General features: G+C 40.6%; 1 protein-coding gene across 3 annotated transcripts in view; it reads left to right on the top strand.

Moving 5' to 3' along the window:
• CAMKMT (calmodulin-lysine N-methyltransferase) overlaps window positions 1-26,348 on the top strand; it is a 323,624-nt gene that overhangs the window by 264,688 nt on the left and 32,588 nt on the right. For all 3 annotated transcript variants that reach the window (XR_007243344.1, XM_048482876.1, XM_048482886.1), the window contains 3 exons: window positions 8,018-8,072; window positions 9,136-9,199; window positions 15,050-15,116. Coding sequence is in view for 2 of the 3 variants with exons in the window: in XM_048482876.1 (XP_048338833.1) it covers window positions 8,018-8,072; window positions 9,136-9,199; window positions 15,050-15,116 (186 nt within the window). In the remaining variant the exon portion in view is untranslated. The remainder of the gene's footprint in view (window positions 1-8,017; window positions 8,073-9,135; window positions 9,200-15,049; window positions 15,117-26,348) is intronic.

The raw sequence follows: 26,348 nt of genomic DNA, 5'->3' as shown, positions 1-26,348 counted from the left end.
TTCACTATGAAACACCAAAGAAACCCCACAGAAGATATTCTTCTTTTTGGTATTATTTGATTGTGAATATATTCATGATCAAATTTTGAATCTTGCTCTGAGTCTTGTCCCTGCCATTGAAGATGGCAACCTTAAGCCTAATCCAAAATCTGAGTGTTCAGATGCATGAACACACAGAATTCCATATACTCAAGTGCTTCCTGTTTGTTTTTGTGAAAAGAAAGATCAATAGTCACATCTGAATTCTCCATTTGTATTCATCACAAATTTCTGTCAAAGGAGAGAGCAAAATTCCTGCTGGTTCGTTGATATGTGTTGAAACTGTCTCATGAAAAGCCAAGGTTCCTATTGGCTTGAGCAGATGTTAATTATGTTGCACACTTAAAAACAAGGTCTACCAAGTTTGAGACTGGTGAAGACTTTCATGTTAAAATCTCATTTGATGAAGGTCTTCACATTACATATTTATTGAAAAGTAAAAAATGGGTCCTGTTTTGCTAATAGTGCAGGTTTTACCAAGCACTATTATCTGTATATATATATTCTTATTTTCCTTAAAGTTTTAAATGATAGGCTTTAAAGAAAATAACCTTATTGGGAATACATACTGTCTAAATAGTAACTCTTGCACAGAACAAGGACTTATCTCTTTTTTATTTCTTTTTTTGATAGAGTGACAAACTTGGTAGATGAAAGGAATGCTGTGAACGTAGCAAACCTTGATTTTAGTAAGGCCTTTGACAAGATACCCCATGATATTCTTGCAAGTTAGCTGGAAAGATGTGGACTAGACAATGCAACTTTTAGATGGATTTGTAATTGGTTGACTGGCAGAACACAAAGAGTGCTCATCAATGGCTCATTTTCATCCTGGAGAGAAATACACAGTGGGAGCGTCACAGGGTTCTGTCCTGGGCCCAGTGCTATTCAATATTTTTATCAATGACTTTGATAATGAAATAGAGGGCATGTTAATCAAATTTGCAGATGATACCAAATTAGATGGGATAGCTAATACCCTGGAGGACAGGGGCAGGATTCAAAAAGATCTGCACAGATTAGAGAGTTGTGCCAAAACTAACAAAATGGATTTCAACAGAGATAAATGTAAGATTCTACATTTAGGCAGAAAAAATGAAATGCACAGATATAGGATGGGTGACACCTGGCTTGACAACAGGACATGTGAAAGGAATCTGGAAGTCTTAGTAGATCACAAACTGAACATGAGTCAGCAATGTGATATGGCAGCCAAGAAAGCCAGTGCAATTCTGGGATACATCAGTAAGAGAATAGTGTCTAGATTGAGGGAAATAATTGTACCACTCTGCATTGGTCAGACCTCATCTAGAGTATTGTGTTCAGTTCTGGGCACCACAATTTAAGAAGCACATTAACAAGCTGGAATGTGTAATGGTAAAAGGTTTGGTATCCATGTCCTACGAAGAGAGACTTAGGGAACTGTTTAGTCTGGAGAAGCGAAGGTTAAGGGGGGACATGATAGCTATGTTTAAATATTTGAAGGGATGTCATGTAAAAGAGGGAGCAAGCTGGTTTTCTGCTGCCCCAGAGACAAGGACATGGAGTAATGGATTCAAGGTGCAGAAAAAGAGATTCCTCCTAAATATTAGGAAGAACTTTCTGACTGTCAGGGCTGTTGGACAGTGGAATTCACTGCCTCAGAGAGTGGTGGAGTCTCCTTCTTTGGAGGTTTTTAAAAAGAGGCTGGATGATCATGTGTCAGGAGTGCTTTGATTGTGTGTTTCTGCATGGCAGGGGGTTGGACTTGATGGCCTTGTGGTCTCTTCCAACTCTATGATTCTGTATTTACATGAAAAATGTGTACTTGAAGGATATTCACATGGGCACTTGTCATTCAGATTTTTTAAAATATAAACACCACTTATAGAAACTTATAAGCAGCATATTTGCTTTGCAGCTCCGTTTTTTATTATTTTGATAGATTTGTTTGGGGTGTTTGAAATTCTGCCTGTGATTTAGATGGTAAAGTTTCTTCCTTTCTATATGAATACCATGTGTGAAGGATGTGATGTGAAGACTGGAGTGCAGATTTGAGTAGAGTACAAGTGCAAGATTAATAGCAAAGTGTATATTAAAGAGCATTTGTTGTTGATTTTTATACCTGATAACAATCCAAAACAAAAGTGCTTCTGAGAAATACATCAATAATTGTGGTGATGTCTCTAATTCTCAAAAATTGTGGTGATGACTCTAATTCTCCCCTCCTACATCCTTCTGAGGACATGTCTACACAAGAATTCTTATGTGCATTTTCTATGACTCTATTAATGGTCTCCAATAGTGTATATGCAAAACAAATAAAGCAAATCTGTCATCATGGGTGGTGCAATGTCCAGGGGTAACTACCTTCCCTGATACTGTTTTGAGGGTGCTTCAGAATCTGTGATAAAACATTAAGCCAAGAGTGTGTTCAATTAACACATTCACGTGTGCATAATTTTAATTATTTTAATTTGAAATTTTTGTTTTCCATTTATTTTAAATGTCTTAATGGGGTTCTTCTGGATAGACCTTCAGAATGAGGTAGGTTGCAACAAATGAATGAACAGGGAATTTGTGAGCATTTCCTCCCCTCCCTTGCATACCACTCCTCACTCCCTCCCCTTCCCTAGCATGCTATCCCTCCCTCCCCTCCCTCCGCTAAGATGGGTGGGCCAGGTCCAGATGCCAGGCTCCCTCCTCTTTCCTCCCCTCTCTTGCATGCCACCCCACCCCCTCCCTCCCCTCCCTTGCATGCCATCCCTCCCTCCCCTCCCTTGCATGCCACCCCTGACTGCCTCCCCTCCCTCCCTCTCCTTCCCTTGCATGGCACCCCTTCTCATCCCTCCCATCCCCCACTGCTAGGGTGGGTGTGCCATGTCCAGAAGTTGGGATCCCTCCCCTCCCCTTCCCTTGCATGGCACTCCTTCCCCTCCCTCCCCCTCCCTCCAACCTTCAAAACGAGGTAGGTTGCAACAAATGAATGAACAGGGAATTTGTGAGCATGTATCAGAGGAAGAAGGGGACTTTTCTGCACCTACTGACATTTACAGAGCAATCCTATGGCACACGTGAGCTTCAGTGGCTGGCCATGATATAACTATGCCACCGCTACTCTGCTCCTTGTAGAGTTTGTTTAGACAGCAGGCAGAAAGAAAAATGCTACTGTGCATTTCTAGAAGGTACTGCAGGGAGGTGGTGGGGCTTTGCTGGTCAGGGCCAGAACTAATCAGGGTTCACCCAGTATAAGGGCCAAGCCAAGCTCCCATCAGAGTGCTGGGACAGGAAGGGATGTTGGCTCATTACCAGTGATACACACCACTACTTATAGAGCCCAGGACTGTCACAAGTTCCTACGCACGTGCTAGTATGGGCTTGGGCCCCAGCATTTTCCCCCACAGATACCCCAAACTGGTCTTCTGCTCACACAGAGCAGGGGGTCCCCAGTCTTAGAGGGGAAGTAGCAATATTGAGGGCAGTTTGTGAGCTCATGGATGCCCTCTACTTAGCAGCAGTTGCAGCTTCTAGCAGTATATCTACACTGCTGAAAGCGTCCATGCACCAAACCCCATGCCATCTCTGCTGGTGGTCAGTAGTGTGGCTAGAGGTATGTGGAGACTGGAGCACCACTTCCTGGGCCTCATACTCCCCCACAACTGTGCCCCAGTCCAGAACTCCCCATGGAGTTGGGCAGGGGTATAGTTGGCTAGCGAGTGAGGATCATCTCGCTCTCATCTCCATGTAGAGATTGGGGGCAGGACAAGCAGTACTCGCTGGCATTCAATGGTACCCTGTACCAAATGGGGAGGGCACAGCTGTGGGGTAGTACAGTGCTCGTGGTGAGCCCCAGAAGCCATTTTAAGTAGCTACGCCCTTTCTGTTTGTGCAGCAGGAGTCAAGCTACCAGGATGGGAAATCACCTCTGTCAAGTGCCCCAGCAGTCTCTCGATACACACCTGTCCCTCCCCTATGTCTTCCATGACAGCAGGTTGTCCCTCCAGGTGGTAAAGCCGTTCCATCACTGACCCTTGGAGATGGCTCTCTTTGTGCTTTTCCTGCCAACATGGTATCTTGGTATTCATGCTAAGTCCACATAGCAGGCAGCTGCCAGAAAACCTTGTGAATCGTGGGGCATCTTTGGTGGGGTTTCAATAGGGTGGGAGAGTGATTGTGTACTGGGGAGGAGGGTTGGCTGCTGCAGGGGAAGGAAGTTATTGGTTGTGCCCTTATTTTGGCATCCTGAACTGCTTGGGGCCTTCTGAGCATGACTGTTGCGGGGGGGGGCAGTTTTTTCCACTCAGTGGGTGGATACTTATGGGCTGTGCTGCATTTTGTGTTGGCGTACCTTTGGGTCAGGGTTTGTCTGGGTGTTCCCACGTTGGAAGGGCTTGGGGAGTGAGCTAATTCCAGCCATCCCCTGCAATCCACAATTTTGCCAGCACAGCGGCCAGCTCCTGAGAGGCGGTTTGCCGCTGCCTTCCTCTGCAGAGCATTATTACTTCTGCTGAGGCTTCCTTGGTGGTCTCCCATCCAAGTACCAACTCTGCTTAGCTACCTAGATCTGATGATATTGGCCTATACCATTCCACCTTCACTCAACATAGGTAATTAAAGGAAAGCAATTACATGAGTCCATACAAATATCTTACCTACACATAAGCAGGTCACAAGCAAAGAGCCCCAAATAAGAAGAAGCTCTCAATAAATTCAGTTTTCCATATTTACAAGGGTTTTTAAAAATCATTTTGAACAATAAAATCATTTTGAACAAATGAATAAAAATCATTTTGAACAAAAATCATTTTGAACAATGTTCAACTTGATAAGGACACAGATTCTTGACTATCTTCTAACTCCAAACAATGCAAATTTATTTATACTTGAATATCTTCTTAAATATATAAAAACTGTTAGTTAGCAGCAGTGGCAATAAAGGTTAAGGAAATGACGAAGGGAAAGGAGTGTTAGTTGTTGTGGAAATATTGCCTGCCCTTCCCAAATGGCACTCACAGTACTCATGTATCTTGCTGTCCAATACCCGATCAGTCATGGCAGCACAAAGCTAAGGCAAATGCATTAGCTATTAGTTTTTGTGGAAGGTTTGGGGTTAGTAGAGCAGATGACTTGGCTCCTCACTATTTTTTTTGTGTGTGGCAAGCCTTAGGTGTATTTATCTTATGTGCAGACCCTTAAATGGCTATGTGAACTCCCAAAAAGTATGATGGTCTGCCAGCTTAGGTTTACTCAGTTCCATTTTTAATATATGGTAAAAGCATTTCTTGTGAATTATGTGTGGAAGTGAGGGGGAGCCAGCCCCATAAACTGCTGGAGGAATGAAAGGAACGTTGGTTTTAGAGCACTGGCGTATCTAGGGTGGGACAGGGGCAGATGCCCCAGGAGCTGCTTGGAGGGTGTCAGGCAGCCCAGAGCCCCCACCCCACCCCAGAAGCCCTACACCCATTGGGAAACTGGTCGCCCCTAACTCCATGTGGGAGTTTGGGGGGGGGTACCAGATGTCCCAGTTCAAAGGCCCCTGAGACTTGTCTGGAGCCTCCCACCTCCTAAAGGCACACAGGTTTTTAAAGCTGGATCCAGCCAGGCAGAGGCTCCACCTCAAAGGCCACAGTTTAAAGCTGGATCCAGTCAGGCAGAGGCAAGCTTGAACTACAGACTCAGCCTGACTGGGTCCAGCTTTATACTCCTGGTTGCACCTCCAAAGTCCAGGCAGAACTTCAGAGGCAGAGGCAGCAATATAAAGCTGGACCTGGCTGGGACAGAGCCCACAGTACTTGGCCTGGCTGGATCAAACTTTAAACTACAGACCTGAGAGGTGCAGCTCACAGTTTAAAACTGGAGCTGGCCAAGCCCAGCCTTGAACTGCGCCCCCCACCCGGAACTCCAGGTGGCATTTGAGTGTGGTGGTGATGGGGTGTGCTTGCCCTGAGTGCCATCTTTAGATATGCCCCTGTTTTAGAGAGAATTTACTGCAGGATATATATCATCCAAGGTCTCTAGGATCCTTTCTGTGGCAATTGGGGAGCACATCTTGAAGCTGAAAGGTTCCTTTAGGGAGTGAAAAAATCATCAAGATGTCCCCCAGTTATGCATGTCTTATAGATGCATCTCTCTCGATTTTTTCCACAGTGCAGAGACTGCCTCTATTGCTGCTGGAAGGGTCTTTTTACAGTTGGGGAATTTACAGCCCACTTCTCTCCCTTATTTCAGATTCCAAGCTACTTATTTCAGCCTTGATATTTCACCTCTGGCCAGCTGAGCACTTATACCACTGTATGCTAGTTGCCTCTTCAGGGATTTTATCTGGTAGGGTTTTTTTTTAAGTGCCAGTACTCAAATTGTGCCGATTTCCACCAGTCCCCCTCTCAGAACTTGGAAAAACCCTGAAGAAAAGGTGTCAGTACTCAGTATTGGTGAGTATTGTCCAAAACAAAACAAACAAGCAAACAGAAAAGCCCTGGTGATACATATATGCATTCTTGCACTCTGCTGTTTTGAATAGAAAAGGAAGTGTTTGACCTACCCCATCAATATATTTCTGCTATGGGTTGGGGTTTATGTAGCAATTTAGGCAACAGGCATTACAACTGACATAAATAAGATACGCTATAGACATCAGATTACGGTAATTATTAAAGCCAAAAAGTGCTCCATGATTGCTTCAAGATCTGCCCCAACCATAAAAAGCTTTCATGGTACAGTTCAAAATGCTTGTGCTTCTAAATACAACTCTGGGGCTTTCAAAATCTCTCTTAGGGGCAAAGTCTATCAAAATAATTTCCAAAATAATTTCCAATTTCCATATTGACGTATCTCCCACGTAAACTATTACTGATATGCCGTCTACATTCCTACTGACTGTTCCTCATTTATGTGCTTTATTTAATCTGAAGGCTTATCATAAGAAGAACCTGGACCTTTCCTATATGTTATGAAACTTTATATTTTGGGGCAACCTTTGTAATTTTATATAAACATTTTGGGGGTAGTTTTAATATGCATAGTTTGTATTCTAGTATATTTCAAAGTTGGCAACATTACCTTTCTTGAATGTTTTATTCACCAAAAGCCTTAAATACTTCAACAAAGAAATTGTATTTTGCCATATAAATGCTCTTTGGGTTGCCAGTGCCAAGGAATACTGGAATAAATTAAGAACAATGTGCACATCAAATATTCAACATTAGCATTTGACAACTTTAAGGAAGCTGCTGAAGTTTTTAAGTTATTTTGCTGTATTTGGCACCAGCCATAGTCATGCTGACTTTTGAACAATCCTACTAACATCAATGGAACTTCCATAAAAGGGCATTTCGTTCTAAAGCAATTGCATGGAGTTTAATTTTTTTTTTTGAAAAAACAAACCCCAGAGCTTTTGTAGGCTATTTGCAATTAAAGTGCTAATTTATGAACTAAATTCTCCACCTGTGTGTATAGCCTTGCTTGCTTTAAAATTAAGGTATGGCTCTTATTTTCAATGCTCTCTAGTTTCTGTTACTGTTTTTTTTTAAAAAAAATCATTCTGTAGTTCTTTAGAAGGTGGGAGGAGGATGGAGAGGGAGAAATAATATTAATTCTTTCATTTACTTGTCTAACTGTTTTTGAAGGGATGAATGTGAATTAACAGTGTTATCCTTTCCTAACAATTATCTTTCGCTACTCTAGCTAGTTTAGTTCTAAAAGACAGTGCCATTGACAAGGGGAAAAAAAGAACCTTCTCAGATTTTTCAGCTCAGCGGTGGTAATGTTGCACTGAACACTAATGAGGGAACCCCCCACTGCTTTGCCTGCTTTGTGACTTTTCTATTTCATAATTATTTTTAAAACGCAAAACGACATGAGGTAGCCCAGTCATGTCTCTGCTACTTCCTGGTACCTCAGTGCTCACTACAGATGGCAATTTGTTCTTGTAACATATATGTCTCTCTGACCATTTTCGTCCAATTTGTATGGGTTCTACCATTTCCTTTCTCTCTTTCAGGGGCCTTGCTGTGTGTGAGCTAGGGGGTGGCATGACATGCTTGGCTGGGCTCATGGTAGGTCTTTTCTCAATTCCAATCCCATTCAAAGAGAGGAACAAAAGGAAAAAAATGTTCCAGTGCCTCCAACGGCTGGGTCAGAGAACTGTCAACAGAATCAGCCGCAGTCAAGCTGCAGAGTCTTGAGAGACCTTCTAGATTGACTTGCTTTCGTATCATATTGATTTTATGGTTGCCTCGATGAGCAGAAACATTTTACCTCAGTGTAGTCAATATCTCTTGTTGTGACATTCCAGGCCACGTACAGTCTGTCTTTCATTGCCATAGCTGAAGCTCCCCCCCCCTTTCCGATTATAGTCCCCATTTGCTAAGATACAGGAATAGCCTGGCGAATCACAGTTGGAGCACCATGATATAGCTGCTAATGTTTTGCCTGCATTATTACACCAACAAACATGATCCAGAGCTCTCGGTAATTAGATTCTTTTGAATTAGATTGGCCATTCAGGAGCGTCGTTCACCATTCTCTGTGTTCTGAGTCATGTATTCAGGAGATATTATGTAGCAGTGCAGTGCATTAGACAAGTTTTTATGTCTCTACAAATAAAAGCATATTGTTACACTGATTGGCATTTGACAAACCTGTCGTTCTTACACAATGTGTCGAGGTTACAGCCCAATGTGCGAGCATGTCAAAGCTCACAAAAAAATTACCCTTACAAAGCCATCTGCCTGCAATGCAAAGTTATATGAAGGGCATCAGGCAGTCAGACAGAAGCAAGCTGAAAGGCAGAGTGACAGCCTCGTATGATGGCTCTACTAGATAAACAGAAGCCCGCAAATGAAAGCCTCTCAGAATACCATCATCCGCTGTCACAATGCAATTACGGAACAGAATGATAGCAAGATAGAGGCTCCCACAAATGGAATGATAAAAGTATTGACTGATTTGATTGAATGATTAAAATAATGCAGACATAAAATGAAAAAAGATTGAAGACTGTTACAGAGAAATAGGTGAGGAAGCATGATACTGAAGGCTTGTCACTCCTGTCTTCACTTCCACATAGACAAGCATATTTGCTCATTGTTTGCTGTGCTCTTTTTCCCCCCCTTCCAGGTTGCTATTTCTGCAGATGTCAAAGAAGTTCTGTTAACTGATGGAAATGAAAAGGCCATCAAAAGTATCCTTATTCAGATAGAAAACTGGTTTGTTGGACTAATTCTTTTTTTCCCCCCGGCTGAGCAACAATTGATACAAATGCAGTAAGGGGTGGATATAATAACGTATGTATGTGTGTGTGTGTGTGTGTGTGTGTGTGTGTGTGTGTGTGTGTGTGTGTGTGTGTGTGTGTGTGTGTGTGTGTGTATATATATACACACACACACACACACACACACTATAGGTAATTAAAAATATGTAAAATTCTTGGGGTCTTGAATGTTCCCCAAAATCAATTCACATTCTCTTTGCATTGAAAAGTGAATGATTTTAGAGGGAAATCAGCATGCAATGTGATAAAAGCTAGTGTAATTATTTGAAAATTTCATTCAAACAAGATTTATTGAAAAACACAACAGAAGCTCTAACCATTAATCCCAGCTTTCTTTTTGCCAGTCTATTTTGCTGGTCTGTGTTACTTTTGTCCCTTTTGCCTCAATATTAACATTGTAATAGCATTGCATTTAACTAATTTCTACATTTTGTTTATATTGCATCATGTACACATATCTAACTATCCTCTCTTGTACTTCAAATAAGACACATCTTTGTTACAGTAATTGCTCATATTCCTTGTAAGACAAGTTTTTAAAAATATCTCCTGTTGAATCTGTACTGTTACAGTATTCTATTCCAATAATTTTTAATGTGTCTGATTAATAAGTATGCAGGTAAACATATTTGATCTTTCATATGGTTACAAATTATATCCTGTTAGCTGTCTTCAGCTGCTGAAGATCTGAGTCCCACAGTGAATATTAATGGCTGACAGAAATTGAGAGGGGAAAGTAGAAGATATCTGTTTGCTTTGGTTCCTTGATGATAATGATGTTGGCATATTAAGGTTCTTCAGTATGGCGGTACTCTGATGTCAATGTTATGGGGAAATCTCTTCGTTACTAACAAATTCCAGAGCAGAGCCATGTTAGTTCAATGTAGCCAAACCAAAAAGGAGATTTGTAGCAGAAGTATATTTATTGTGGCATAAACATTTATGGATGTGAGCCCATCTGTTGAAGTGGGCTCTTGCTCACAGAAGGTTATGCTGTAACCAGCCTGTTAGTCTTTAAGGTACCATAAGATCCCTTTTTCTCTCTTCGCAGCATGGACTTTCCCCCCAATTTAACTAGCTCTGTTTTGAATTCTTAAAAAAACAAAAAGTTTTCACAACATTTGTACACTATTAATATAGAAATATTTGCTTAGTCTTCAAGATTTCTTACATTTCCTTTGAGAGGTCACAGGACAAGTACATCTGTTTCAAATATTTAGAGGATTTAAGGGGAGACATCATCCTATTTGCTGACCATATCCTTTGAAACGTGACATACTGAAGCTTTCTCTCTCTTCCTCTTTAGTTATGTAGGGTTATAGTTTCTAGCCAGAAAATCTGGTTGACTTTGTTTCTTTCTTGCTGGGATATTTTGTGTGAGGCACTGTATTATACTTTTTAATTTCATTCCTCTTCTGAAAAAGCAAAAAAGAACAGAAAATAAAATAAATTAATTCTCTCTTTAAATCAATATAGTTAAAATAAGATACATTAAAAGCAAGACTATGATCATTTAACATGTAAGCAAGCTTACATCTAGTTTCAGATTGCTTACAGATGAACACTAAAGAAATTTAAGTTCCCCAAAGGTTTGTGCTTAAGTTTTATTGCCCTGATGAAATCTGTGTCATGATACAACATGCTATACAAGTATTAGATCATGCTTGGGACTGAAATAGTATATTTTATAAATTTAATCAATTAGATTGTTGGTATAGTTTGTCACAAGTAGAGGACTGTTTAAAATAGCACAATAAAATAGAGATTGTAATTATCTTATGATTGTATATCCCATTATGTACTGAAAAAGTATAGTACCATTTTAAAACAATTATCAAGCATATTTTATGCAAAACTCTGCATGCTTCAAGGACAAATATATTAGACTACACACTTGGATGAAAATAATTTATTTTAAAATCAGAGTAACTTATTTCACTTGTATATATGATACGATTTTATTGCCAACCTATTTCTATGTAACTAACTTCCATTAACATTTTCAAGATACTATTTCCTTCCAAGTATATAGCTGAATATATAGAAATCCTTGTAAGCAAACGTATTGCATTATATTAAAGGATTCCAAATTTGGAGGGCTACTAAGTGCTTTGTGCTCTATTCTGTTGCTGAGCTGCTAAATTCTAATGCCATCTGTTTTAAAATTAGAATTCATTTTTCTACTTTCAATTCATTGGGAACTTTACATTATGCCACTTGTACTATAATATCAAAATACCTTTCTAAAAAGTCAAAATGGTGTCAACTAGGAAAAGGTAAAATCAGTCAGAAGCCAGGAAATCACTAAGCAAGCCTGCTAATTATTCTTAATGGGCAAGATGAACACATTAAGAAACAAATGAATACATCAGTGCAGTGTAATTGAAAATCGACCTGGCAATAGCACACTGCATCTGAGCATCCACTTTTATATTATCATTGTTGTCATACTTATTATTGTTGCAGTTATTAGCATTATTCACATAGTGTATCTGGGCGTCCTGCTTTATGTGAAGTCTTGCATTGGGGTGGTTTGAGATTTATTTTTTTAAAAATAATACTGAATGTATTGTGTCACTCCCTTTTGATGGATTTGTTGTCCTCATTTGCGAAGATGATAATTTCACTTATAGGGATGCCTGTGCTTTCTTAACACAAAATCAATATAGATATGTGCACAAAATGCACACACTTGCTTCCATATTAACTATTGCAAGTTTCAACTTGATGTCTCCTCGTGTTGCATGATATTTTAGATGGACTCATATGCTCAAGTGACGTTCACTTTCTCACCTGTAGTACCTTTTCACAGTGTAAGTTGCTATAAAATATAGCTCCATCCCATTTTCTCCACAAAAAAGATATTCTGCTTACTGCTACTTATTGTATTGTGGAGTACTGATAAAATGTAAACATTTTAAAATAGCATGTAAACCTTTCTTTTTAACCTTTTGATTTGTTTACTAATAAGATAGGGTATCAGAGGAAAATTTAATACTGTAACTAGTACATTGTATTTGTGTCATTTGACACAAATTTTCATTTCTTGGACTAGTGCATAGATCTTCTGACACAAGTACATTTTTTTTAGGTAGAGAAAGTATTTATTAATTTCTCTATGTGTTTGTTTGAGGCAGTTTCCAAAGCTATAAATACATAAAATCACAACATAAAACTGAAAAACAGTATGAAACCTCCAAGTCATTTTCTAGAACAGCTGTATAAGCTTTTAAAGCATGAAACCATACCATCAGATAACACATCTAAAAAAATATTCTCATCATCTCAAAACTGCTGCAATAAAACCTAAAACATAACAACTAAAATTCAAGTTTATGCCACAACTTCAGGTGCTCATGAAAAAGAAATTGAAAGCTTTTCTGCAAGTTGAGTACACACCTAAACAAGATGTGCTGGTAATTATGGGTTACTAGAATGCAAAAGTAGGAAACAAAGTAGAATCAAATGTTGTTGGCAGATTTGCATTAGAAGCATGAAATGAAGTAGGAGTACAACTCATAGAGTTCTGTGAGGACAACAATTTTGTTCATTGCAAACATTTTTCAGGCAACCAGATGATTGTACATGTGGACAGCACTGGATGGCCAATATAGAAATCAAATAGGTTACATAATTGGAAACAGAAGGTGGAGAAACTCTATTCTCTCTGTAAAAAAACAAGACCAGGAGTTGACTGTGGTATAGACCATGAATTGTTAATATAAAAAAATAGAGTAAAGCTGAAGAAAAACACAAAAACATTCATAGTGCCAAAATAAAATCTAAGCGACATTCCTGAAGAGTTTAAAGACCATATGTAGAACAAATTTGCACCACTAAGTTCAAGTGAAAATGAACCAGAAGAAGAACAGCGTTGCAGTTAACTGTGTAACAAAGGCCCATTGGGTGGACTTCTGTGCAGGCACACATTGGGACTGCAAATGTGCAGGCCTACCTTTAGAGTATAGTAAGTTTATTTCTGTTTTGTCACTTTAAGAGCACTTACATCCCCTCACTTCGTTCAGGAAGGGACTTTTCCACATAAACGTAGCATGTTAAAAGGGAAGGGAAAGAGTGCATCCCTCAGTTCTCCTACCCCCATAATGGCTACATGTGTGGTGTAGAGAGTTGCGCTAATTAAATCACAGCCCACATCTGGGTAGGAAAGAGGACATGTATGCCTGCACAGAAGTACACTCGATTAACCACTGTTACACAACTAAGTACAATGCTGTTCTTCATCTTCGTGGAGCTTCTGTGCAGTAGCAGTTCGGAGAGTAGCAAGCTTCCTCATCTTGGTGGAGGGCGTGAGGCTGTCATTTAAACATCACCTGCTCAACCTCTCTCCCGGGGTCAATAAACACTGCACCCTTCTGGGAATGGTGGTCTCTCCTGGAGTTGACATCTATAGGGTAGTGCCTTATGAAGGTGGAGGCGGACAATCATGTGCTGTATGACCAGTGTCATCTGTGGTCACATTGGATGCCCAAGCAGCTGAAGGGGTTTGAGCCCCAGGTGGAGTGCACACAGACCCCAACAGGCAGTCCACACCCACCACATCATGGTTTTTATATCTATTATTTAAGTCATCTCTAGCTCACAAGAACTTTCACTACAAAACCTTGTCATAGTTTGGTGAAAGTTCTTGTGAGCCTCAGAGTAACAAAGAACTCTCTCAATAATTCTAAGCACAATAACCTAGATATGAGTTGTGATTAAATTCATGTAATTGATTCCAAAAAAAAGTTTTAAAGGTTGAGGTATATATCTAATGGTCAATTAGGCACCTTTTGAGTACCTTACATTTGTACAAAGACCCCAAATCCAGTGACTTGATATGTAGATGTTGCTTGGAAAGCAAGTCTACCTTAAGAAGTTGTGTTTTTTTTGGGGGGGGGGGTTAATAAATGCTGTAAAATAAATAAATAATAAATACATCTGTCTCCGTGCATTGTAAGGCACAGAAATAAGGTGACAGGTTTTACATGTTTCAATTTTAGGATCATTTACGTTTACAGATCTCAGTGGTACGATCACAAAGTCTATTAAAATCTTGCCTTCCCCCAAATGCTTATTAGTTTGAAACCCAATCTAAACGTATTAGGTAGAAGGAAGGCCTTTTGATTTCAAAACTTACTGTTATATACATGCACTCAGAAATCATAGTTTTCAGTTTTCTCAGTTCTCGTGGTGGAAATAGCAGTTTTAGAATGCCAGACAGAATGTTCTGTCCTTTGTGTATTAATTATTTAGTCTGACTTTGCAGTTGTTAAAGAGCATCTCTTCTATTTTTAAAAAATCTCTATATAAATTCATTATTATGAGTAATTATATCCAGTAAATTCAGGAATCAAAGTATTTAGTACAAAACACCATAGGGTTGGATCCAACAATTATTGGATCCAACATCATAGGGTTGGATCCAACAAATGTGCATGACCACCAATGAAATAGGGACAAACCCCACGTATACCACTTGAAGATTCTGGGGAAGCATTTCAGAGTGTGCAAATGAACTTCAGTGGGAACTGGGAGGGAGAAACCATCCATTCCATGAGCAGAGGTCTGATTGTGGTTGGTTGCATGTAATGTGTCAAAAATTGGTATTGTTTAAAAAGAATTCAAAATGGCTACTGATTTTTCCAAAGGCCCATTTTTTCTTTAAAAAGCTATCATAATATCTACCATATTTGCCATAAAAGAATGATAATTTTGATGTAGTCATAATTTTATGGGTGATTCTTAACAAATGTGTTATAGATGTAAACGACATTATCAGAAGAAACCAAAAGGAAGGAGTGTTCAGAGTTCAAGCTATCTCAAGCCGGTAAGATATTTATTGCATATTATTTCTAATTGAAATGTATCCTTAAAACCACTGAAAGGTAAGTGATTAAGGGCTTTCTTTTAGACTTGTTCTTGATTTTTATTTAAAATCAGTATTGCCAAGCAAACATTTTGCATCATAAATTAATAGTGTATATAATTCTGTGGTTTTTTGGAAAAAAAAAACCTTTTTAATATTGAACTTTGTTATCAAACCACTTACATTATTAGTACTCTTACTAACATCAGTGGGACCACTTCAAAATGACATGTATACTGGAAGCCCAAAACAGTGTGTTTAGTGGAAATTACCCATGCTTCACCAAAAATTAGGTACATTTGTTGTTTTTAGCTGTAAGGTTTAAATAAGGTTCAGATATCGTATTTACTCAGTTTAGGTCACCCACTTCTGCTAAATAAAGGACTAATTCCATTTATTAGTTGGAATGTATAGACCTCAAAGGCTTTTAGGTAGGACAATATTTTATATATATAATACGTTTAAAATAAAATAAAACTCCCCCCTTTGCAAGCTAAATCACTTATAATTAATCAAAACATTTGAGAGTGACTTCTTAATCTTAACACACTGCATGTTCATGGAGAACCCAGTTCATAGAAGATTCAGGGTCAGTATAAAGGAGCAATGTGGATCCAGTACCCAAAACCATTGGAGAATTGCTCAGTGTTGGCCAAGGAGTGAAAGTTTTCATGTACCCTAAATCCTAAGTAGTCACAGTTCTGTTTTGATTTATTAAAATAGTTATACTATTCCTTTCTATAAAAAATGAAAAATGTAGGTAGCTTACACTATTAAAATCCTATACAAAGCAGGCTGTTGTTGGTTTTTTAGTCTGTGTGGCCACAGACTGGTAGTTTCAGCACCTAACATTTCACCCACAGCTATGGCTGGCATCTTCAGAGGCATGTGTGTTTCTCTCCATAGCTCCAATAAAAACCCAATAAGACACGAGACTATAGTGTGGGTTTAACTAGTTTATTCAAAACAGCTGATCTATATAATGAATTAACTATGATAATATTAATTGAAAGTGAGCTGCCTTTTGTTCTGGCAAATCCACCCTGGCCCCAACCTCAGCCAGTTGCTACCTCTGGCCTTATTTGTCATAGTCCGCACAAATTGTGTCAAGAGATACTCAGCCTAATCTCCGTTCCTTGATGCTCTGTGAAGCCTCTACCAGGTTCAGAAAGATGTTGCTCAACACCAGTGGTGGTCCTTTACATGCCCCAGCCTGTCATCACGCAGGTGATGATCTAGTCAGAACATGGCTTCCATCATGCCCGGCGGCTCATTGTCCTCACCACTGCTACCTACTTATCAATAAGCAACCTGCCCTTTCCCTGTCAAACAAGGAGGCTAACCTTGCTTAACACCCTTGATCCACCTGCCAATTCTAATGTAATGCAGATCCTGACATTGATCAGTTTAAGTAAATCCCCATGGCACAATGTGGAGTGTTTTGTGCAGTTGGGTATTTGTTTAGTCTACCTCTGGGGTAGGAGGGGGATGCGGTGTATTTACATGTATCCGTATGGAGTTCATTCGTAATTCATCCCCCTCAGAGATGGTCAAATAAATATTCACTTGCCCAAAGCACTCTGCACAGTGGCATGGAGAGAAATGCATCTTACTGTGACATGCCTCTAAAGATGCCAGCCATAGATCAGGCAAAACACTGGGTGCTAAAACTACCAGATCACAGCTGCACAGCCCAGGAAACTCACAATAGTAAGTTGATTCTGGCCATAAAAGCCTTTGATAACAACCATTAAAAGTTACAATGAGCACAAGATTTAACTAATAAAGGCCTTGTAGAATTTTTATAAAGCTCTTAGTTTATGATAAAGGACCTGAAATGAACCATGATAAAGGAAATGAACCATGACCTGCAAGGGGGTATGAGTACCAAACATCAGGCAGTGCTGTTGAGAAAGCCTTCATGCAGGATCTCTCTGCTGAAATTCTCCTGATGAGATTCTTGCAATCAAGCTTCTTTTGCCAGTCTCAAGGCATGAGCCAGGGCATAAAGGTGGAGGCAGTCCATCAGGAACTTTCCAGATGAGTTCATCCACATGTGCCTTCGATCTTGATGGAAAAGAGAGATAGAACTGGTGACACCACCATGTACTGGTGATCGCTCCAAATCTTTGGAATATCTCTCCCAATAGTCTCTCATAGATGTTAAAAAGCATGGGAAAGAAGATGGAACTTTACTCCCAGCACCAGTGTGTGAAACAGAAAGAACAAAAAACGATCCAACACAACATCAGTTAGTTCTAACTCTGCCAAGCATTGCTGAAGGATACCGTGGCTGATGGTATTGAAAGCCACTCAAAGGCTCAAAAGAATTAACAGGGACCCACTGTTCCTGTTGGAAGGCCAGTGATCACCCAATAATGCAAAACAGACTGAAGGGAATCAAGAGAATCCCTTTCCTTCAGTAGTGGCTGGTGATGCATGGCTGCCATATTCTGTAAGACCTTGTTCAAAAAAGGTAGATGCAATACTAGCCCATAATTGTTCAAGTCACCTGGATCCAAAGCTGATTTTTTTCCAGTGAAAGTCTAAGTGCCTTTTAATAAGATGGAGTAACCTATCCTTCTGTCAAGAATGCATATCTGATATTTATCATTCATGTTGACAATCTCTTGCAAATTTAAGTAACCATTAGAGACAGAGGTCCAGTAATCATGAGGTAGGCCAGAACTCCACATATTCTGTCTACATCCTCAGAACCATGTGAAAAGAATCCATAGAAACCTAGCAGAGGCCTTAGGAGGATCTTTCATGTCCATAGAAGATGTGGCTTTCAAACTGGATTGGAGTGAGCGATTTTGTACGCAAAGTACCTAGCAAATTAATTACAGCAAGTCTTGAATTATCTGTTGTTTATTCCTGGGAGTCTAGATGCTACCTCTGACAATTAGCCCTAAATTTGGCTCTTCAGCTATGACAGTTTTCTTGCTATGCAGTGTTATTCAATCATTTGCCATTTTGTTTGTGGCAAATGTTGGAATATTTGGCAATTTTAGAATATTTTAAGGATAGGCCCCAATCCACTTATTGTAGTCTAGAATACGTTCATTTGCAGACTGCTGCAGTTTGAGTTTAATTGCTTAAATGGAATAGAAATTAGATAGAAAGAGGCCTAGTGAAAGAACTAGCACAGTGATGTATACCTAAACCTTCATTTTTACTGCACCAGAGAACTGAGAAAGGATCACAGGAAGAGTTCTCTTTTAAGAAACTGTAAGCTCTGAGACCTGCAGTCAGCACGCAAAAGTATTTTCATTTGCTACACATTGGTTAGATGCTAAAGAACTGGGGCTTAAAGCAATCAGTTCTTTTCCGAGTAATGTTTGCTAAACATACATATAATGCCATCTTATTTCAGGTTCCAAATGCACCTTCCATTTTCCCCTCATTGTGAATTGGCCTCCCTTTTTGTTTCATGTGCACCCGTATATTCTGTGGGTTTCAAATTGCCATGTAATGTGTTCAGGACTTCATCTGTTGTCAAGATTTTCAACCTGGTCTTTTAGATATCAATCAAAAGCACATTTTCAACAACGTCCTCATTTACATTTATCTAATGTTTAAGGTCATTTGTGATCATTTGAGTGTATTTCAGCATATGGAATCAGTGAATAATAGATTTCAGCTCCATGCTGTGAGGAAAGATTGTGTTTTTACAAGACATAATGTTGTTTACTGGGTGTTAATAATCACTAATTAATAAACATATCTAGACTTCTGAAATATTGCATTTTCAGGGATAAAAATGTCAAGTGTTTAACTTCATGAGTGCAATAGCATTTTCTCTTTTCCTTTAAAATAATGATGTTACTTAAACCCCACGTATAGTGTAAATATAACTTCACCATATCAATAATAAATAAATTTTATAAAACATAGAGTGAATGTACGTATTGTGACCAAAATATTGCTTTTAAGATGTTCTGCTAATTGCAAAAGGATTGGGATTTTCCAAATATATATGTTACCCAAATATATAAGGCTAGTTCCTTCACATAGGAAGTCACTAGGACCGTAAGTTCCCCTGACATGGTTGAGGCAAAAATGTGGGAATCTCAGTTGGCACCATCAAAAAATATATCTACTAGTTAACCACAGACATTTTCCTTTAGTTACCATTTTTTTAAAATGTATCCAAATTCAGGTCAGCAGTTTTGTTCACCTTTACTTGTGTTCTTTGAACAACACCAATAGTTTTTTATCCTCTCAAATACAAATGCCAAAATAAAATTATTAATTGCCACAGCTTCTTGTAGTAGCTTATTTCTAGCAACTTGGGATAATCAGCCCTCAGCATAGAGATGCTATCAGCCCCAAAACACATAGCTCCTAGGTCTGAGAAGAATCTGCTGATGTTGGAAAGGGGCTTCTAGAAAGGTTAAACAAAAGCATTATTTTTAATGACAAATTGTAGAAGGGGCACCTTATGGTTTATTTTGCTGCTCCTGAACTGGTTATTAGGCTAATAAAAGTCAGCTTTGGTCCAAATTCACTTCTATCACATCTTTATCTGAAGGTTGTTGATCTACTCAAGTCATCTTATAATCCCCCTTTCTATTCATCATTTTAGAGCAGTACACCCGAAATACAATACTATCAACCACACCTTTGCATAGCAAGTTCCACCCAAACACTTACTGATTGATTCCCTACCCTGGAACATGGACAATATATACCCCATTAAAACATTCCCTTCTCACTGGACACAGTGTGTAACAGACGTCCATCTATGATACACCTCTGAAAATGCCAGCCACAGATGTAGGCGAAACGTTAGGAACAAGATCTACCAGACCACGGCCACACAGCCTGGAAAACCCACAACAACCAGTTGAGGCAGATAAATTCACAATTCTCTTTTACCTCCATATCTTTAGGTTTGTCCTAGTATTTTGTTCCATGTGGGAAGCATCCCAGCACCCTTGGTTCCCTAAGGAATGTTACTGTATATCCATAAGGCAAACTATGAAGCCTTGTTCTAAATTTTCATATGTCACTCAAGCAGTCTCTGAGAACAAAGCATAGAGAAGTTATTGACCTCTGACGATTGCAGTGGGAGGTTCTTGTTTATTGCCTTTTTGCACTTCTGTGTCCAAAAACTCACTTTGACAAATTAGTGGCCTGAAGTGTCATGCGGCCGACCAGAGAGAAGCCAGCTGAAAAATCTGTGTCCCTCCCCTTGACCTTACATCACAGCATGAAAACTGCCATGGGGGGTTGACTCGCTCCTTCATCATACAGGCAAATGCAACAAGTTTGCAGGGGATTTTTATACTAATTTTCCTCTAATTTGCTGTCCCCAAGCCAATGGCAGCATATGACTGACAATTTAATCCAACATCCCATCTACATGTTTATTTTGTTTTGGGATGGGGCCAAACCTTCGGGACCGCCTTACCCCATATGTCCCTACACGGCCTCTGCGCTCGGCAGAGGCCAACTTACTGGTGGTCCCCAGCCCTCAATGACACAGCTGGCCTCCACCCAGGCCAGGGCTTTTACGGCCCTGGCCCCTGCCTGGTGGAACACTCTTCCTCCAACTGTCCGGGCCCTGCGGGATCTTGGGAGAGTTCCGCAGGGCCTGTAAGACCGAGTTGTTCCACCGGGCTTTTGGGGAGGCCAGCCGCTGATGGTGTGCACCCTCTTTGTCTCTCCCTTTTAACATTCTGGGAGCTTGTGACATCTAGATTTACCATCCCCCTCTCTGGGAGGGTTTTATTGATAGTTTTAATGCTGGACGCCAAGTGGTTTATATGGAACGCTGTAATTTTATGTTTTAATGATGTTATTTAATGATATATTATTTATTTGTTGCTACTACTGTTTTATAACACTATTTTGTTGTTCACTGCCCACCGCCCAGAGGGATGGGGCGGTATATAAATATGATAATAAACAAACAAACAAACAAACAGATGCCCAAGACTAATCCACAGAGTGTGATTGAGATGGGCATTCCTGTGATGTCAGTATGCTTGTTATTTAGGGTTCAGAGGTAGTTAAAAACCTTCCATTACTTTAAAAAACTATTCTGTATTGAATAAAACCATTGTTTTAATTGTTCAAGTTATTTCCCATTTTGAAAACTATTCAATTTGCAGTATTATGTAGGCAGTCATAATATATATATTTTAGAAGTAGTGGCCTCTCCTGGAAGTAGTCCAATTTCCAACAAGATTATAGCACTAACACCATTTGCAAACATCATGGGGGCACTATAAATCACGTACTTATTTTCTTTCCTTGAAATAATATTCACAAGAGTACATGAGGACTTGCATGGTACATTTTGTAGATGGCAAAGAGTTGGTTTGATATTGTTTAAAAAATCTCTAGTTCCATCATATTTGCCAGTAAATTCCTGATAAGATCTATTTCTTCCTTTAATTATGACTATCTCTCTATCTATCATGTAGTACATGTTTATCTTGCTCTCTCTCCAAAGATCTCAGTCGGACGTGCTTCAGTCTCTTCTCTTCCATTCTACCCTCACAACAGCACTGTGGGGTAGGTTAGGTTGAGAGCATGGCCCGCGGTCACTCAAACAAGGTTCACTGGGAGGATTTGAACCACTCAATACATAGGCTCATTCCACACATGCAGAATAATGCACTTTCAAACTGCTTTAAGTACTCTTTGAAGCTGTGCGGAATGGCAATATCCACTTGCAAACAGTTGTGAAAGTGGTTTGAAAATGCATTATTTTGAGTATACGGAAGGGGCCTTAGTCCAGCACTAAGCTGACATACGTGTGTTGAGCTGACTAACTCCACAATTTTATGGAACTAAATCGCTTCACTGATTCCCAAAGATTTTTGTTCTGTTATAAACTGTTGTCATACCTCTGCTGTGAGATTCACAGTACATTGGAGGCACCGTGCCAACAGTAGTTTGCTACCAATATCAAGGTCCCTTTCAAGCTGTCCTTGTGTAGTTTGTGTTGCCTACCATGTGAATGTCTGCCAAGCACATATCTATTTAAGAGCATGTCAGAAAATGTATTGTCAAGTATGTTGTTGTCTTGGGCAGACTGCCTTTATTGGTCCTTTGTCCCTGCAGTTGGCGTATGCATTTCACAGAATGCCTTATCTGTAGGTAAGCTTAATTTTATTAAGGATCTCCAAATACCTAAGGTGGAAGCGGCTAGACTTATTAATGGCTACAAATTGTGCCATTTATGAGAACATAGAGAAGGGAAGAAGGTGTTTACAGTCTGACAGCCAATTTTGTCTCTCCTCCTCCCAAAGGACTTTATGCACCTTTCCTAAAAGATGAACTAAATTTCACAACTCTATTGAAAATTTGCCATCACTGTGGGTTTTCCAATGGCAAAGTGATCCATGATGACTTGAATATTAGCAGTACGAACTGGTAGCCAAGGCACAATAATGCATGCATCTGAAGCTGAACAGTTTTCTACCAGCCCTGGGTGTAATCCAAGTCCTTATATTAAGGTCAGAAAAAGCAGCAGGCTGTGTGACTGCAAACAAAACTGTTCATGATAGGAGTCGCTCAGCTGAATCAGTTACTGTAGAAGGTAACAGATATACTTTGATGGGTTCAGAAACTGTTAGCCATGTAAGCTGTGAGGCACATAGGTACTAGCAGGCAACCTAGCACATTTAGAGAGTCAGCAAGGTGTAGTGGTTAAGAACAGCAGACTCTTATCTGGTGAACTGGATTTGTTTCCCTGCTTTCACACATGAAGCCTGCTGGGTGACCTTGGCCTACGCAAGTTCTTCAGAACTCTCTCAGCCCCATCTCTCTCACAAGGTGTCTGTTGTGGGGAGAGGAAGGGAAGGATTTTTAAAAGGCGTTTTGAGACGCCTTACAGTTTAGAAACACAGGGTATACATCCAAACTCTCTTCTTCTAAATCACTATTCTCCAAAGAGTTTTTTTTAAGGATCAGTCAGGTCTGATTCCAACTTTCCTGGGCAGGAAGGTGAAATTCTCAGTTCAGACATAAACAGTGAGGTCATGTCCAGTAAGCAACTGGTAGAATCCAAGGCACAACACATACAGTGTGGCAGGCAAAAGGTTGAGTCTCGTAAGCAAGCAGTGAAAGAGGCAGGAGGCATAATCACGGTGGGCAGAAGTTCTGGGCCCAATAAACAGGTAATGCAGAGCTAGGCCCTTTCCTGTTAAAAGAGTTGCAAGAACATGAAAACCAAGTCAAAGGTTTATTTCGCCTCACCCGTGCCTTGATTGATTCTTTCAGGATTCTCCCTCTGCTGGTTGGCCTTCATGGCAATTCCCAGAATGACAATTTGTGGAATATCACTGGTGTTCCCTTCACAGGGTTGCCAACTCTGGGTTCAGAAATAGTTGAATATTTGAGTGTGGATCATGAAAGAGTGAAGTGGAGGGAAGGGTGGGACCTTAGTGCCATGGAGTCCATTTTCTAAACTAGCCGTTCTCTCCAGGAGACATGGAATAAATGTTTTAAATATTTTTTAATGTGGTCTGGTGATTCTTTGTAATTCTGGGAGATTGCCAACCCCCACCTGGAGGCTGGCAACCCTAGGTGCAGGAATAAGCAGTGGCGTTCCTGCCTAGGGACAGGGGGTACCCTATGTCCCCAGGCGCCCCCCATTTGGTCACGTGGGGGGCGCCAACATTTCAGAGTCGTTTGTGTGTTTTTAAATTTTTAAGTGTTTTTTCATGTTCCGGCCTGCAGGGGGCGCATTTTAGGACTAGCAGCACCAAACTTTCAGGGTGCTTTCCAGAGACTGTCCTGATGATACCACCCAAATTTGGTGATGTTTGGTTCAGGGGCAGCAAAGTTATGGACCTCCAAAGAGGATGCCCCCATCCCCATTGTTTTCAATGGGATCTAACCTGAGATGGGGGCTACCCATTTGAGGGACCGTAACTTTGGTCCCCCTGAACATAACTTCACCAAACTTGGGTGGCATCATAAGAATAGTTAACAGATGATACCCTGAAAATTTCGTGTCACTAGCTTTAAAAGTACACCCCTTCCAGGCACCCCAAGGAATTTGCCCAAGATTCTTTGTTTTGCAGTGATTTTGCTCCATTGTAGCCAATGGGGAATTTCTGAGTGTGTAGGCAGGCTGCACATTTTTGAAGATAGAGGCACCAGACTTTCAGGGTGGCTCCAGAGGGGCTTCCTGGTAATAGCATCCAGGTTTGGAGACCTTTGCTTCTGGGGGTTCAATTTTATGGGCCCCCAAAAGGCTTATTTTGTTTTCCCGCTCTTGCACATGAAAGCCTGCTGGCTGAGTTCTCAGAACTTCTCAGCGCCCCCACCCACCCCCAAAAGCAAAGCTCGCCAAGATTGGATGCTATTACTCAAGGCCTCTTGGAGCCACCTTGAAAGTCTGGCGCCTCTATCTTCAAAAATGTGCAGCCAGCACTTACACACTCAGACATTCCCCAGAATCTGCCAGGCTCTTCAGCAAGTTCTGTGGTGGGAAAAATTACTTTTCCCACCATAGACTTCAATGGGGCTTTCTGTTATGCCCAGATGGCTCTGTGGTAGAGGTTTCAACAGGAGGCACTGTGGTAGGGATCTTGCTCTGGGTGGGGGCATTTCCTGTAGCTGCTGGTGTGAGTCTCCTGAAAGGAACCAGCCAAATTTGCTAAAATGTGTGTGGAAGAGGAAAATGCTGTGGGCACCGAGTTGAAGGTGAACCTGATGCCCACAGCATTCGGCCATCACAGGCAAACTTTAGCAAAGTTGGCTGGTTCCTTTCAGAAGACTCACACCAGCAGCCCTGCAGGAAATAAGTGCCCCCACCCAGAGAAAGACCCCTACCACAGTGCCTCCTGTTGAAACCTCTACCACAGAGCTGGGCATAACAGAAAGCCCCATTGAAGTCTATGGTGGGAAAAATAATTTTTCCCACTACAGAACTTGTGGAAAAGCCTGGCAGATTCTGGGGAATTTCTGAATGTGTAAGCAGTGACCACACATTTTTGTAGAGGCACCAGACTTTCAAGGTGGCTCCAAGAGGCCTTGAGTAATAGCATCCAAGATTGGTGAGCTTTGCTTTCGGGGGTGGGTGGGGGCGCTGAGAAGTTCTGAGAGAACTCAGCCAGCAGGCTTCATGTGGAGGAGCAGGGAAACAAAATAAGCCTTTTGGGGGCCCATAAAATTGAACCCTCAGAAGCAAAGGTCTCTAAGCTTGCATGCTATTACCAGGAGGGCTTCCTGGAGCCACCTTGAAAGTCTGGTGCCTCTATCTTCAAAAATGTGCAGCCTGCCTCAAAAATTCCTCATTAGCTACAATGGAGCAAAGTCACTGCAAAACAAAGAATCTTGGGCAAATTTCTTGGGGTTCCTGAAAGGGATATATTTTTAAAGCTAGTGACACCAAAATTTCAGGGTATCATCTGTTAACTATTCTTATGTTGCCACCCAAGATTGGTGAAGTTAGGTTCAGGAGGACCAAAGTTATGGTCCCTCAAATGGGTAGCCCCCATCTCAGGTTAGCTCCCATTGAAAACAATGGGGATGGGGGCATTCCATTTGGGGGTCCATAACTTTGGTGCCCCTGAACCAAACATCGCCAAACTCGGGTGGTATCATCAGGGCAGTCTCTGGATGATGCCCTGAAATCATGGTGCCGCTAGCTTTAAAAATGCGCTCCCTGCAGGCCGAAAAAACACCACAAATACCCCCCAAAAGCCCAAATACCTTGCATTCGCATTTGTTCATATTTGGGCAGGACATAATCGGACAATTTTTGTCTGAATGTGCCCAAATTTGCCCAGATTCCAGCTGAATCTGCTATTTGTTTCATCTGAATCTCCAACCCTCAAAAGTGATGCTGTTTCTGGGTGGGGGAGAATCCACCCCCAAACAGCATCACTTTCAATTTTGTTTTAACCAGGGACCCCAGATTCTCCCTTTAAGGTAGATTTAAAAGAAGAATCTGAGCTCCCTAGTTTAAACACCATTGAAAGTGATGCTGTTTGGGGGTGGATTCCACTGGAGGTGTTTTGTGAGAGATGATGCTGACATTTGTTTGGTAAACATTTTGCTGGGGGTGATTTGTGAGAGATTTACATGCTTAATACCCACTTGCACTGGCTTGGCGTTGTTTCTCAGGCTAACAACCTACCTCATAGGGTTGCTGTGATTAGGAAATTAGGAAAAGAGTTGGTGGGGAGAGTGCCATGTATGTTTTGATGAGAGTGGGAGGTGTTT

The sequence above is a fragment of the Sphaerodactylus townsendi genome, linkage group LG01 (assembly GCF_021028975.2).
Source record: "Sphaerodactylus townsendi isolate TG3544 linkage group LG01, MPM_Stown_v2.3, whole genome shotgun sequence".
In the NCBI taxonomy this organism is placed as follows: Eukaryota; Metazoa; Chordata; class Lepidosauria; order Squamata; family Sphaerodactylidae; genus Sphaerodactylus; species Sphaerodactylus townsendi.
This window is presented reverse-complemented; position numbering and strand designations above follow the sequence as displayed.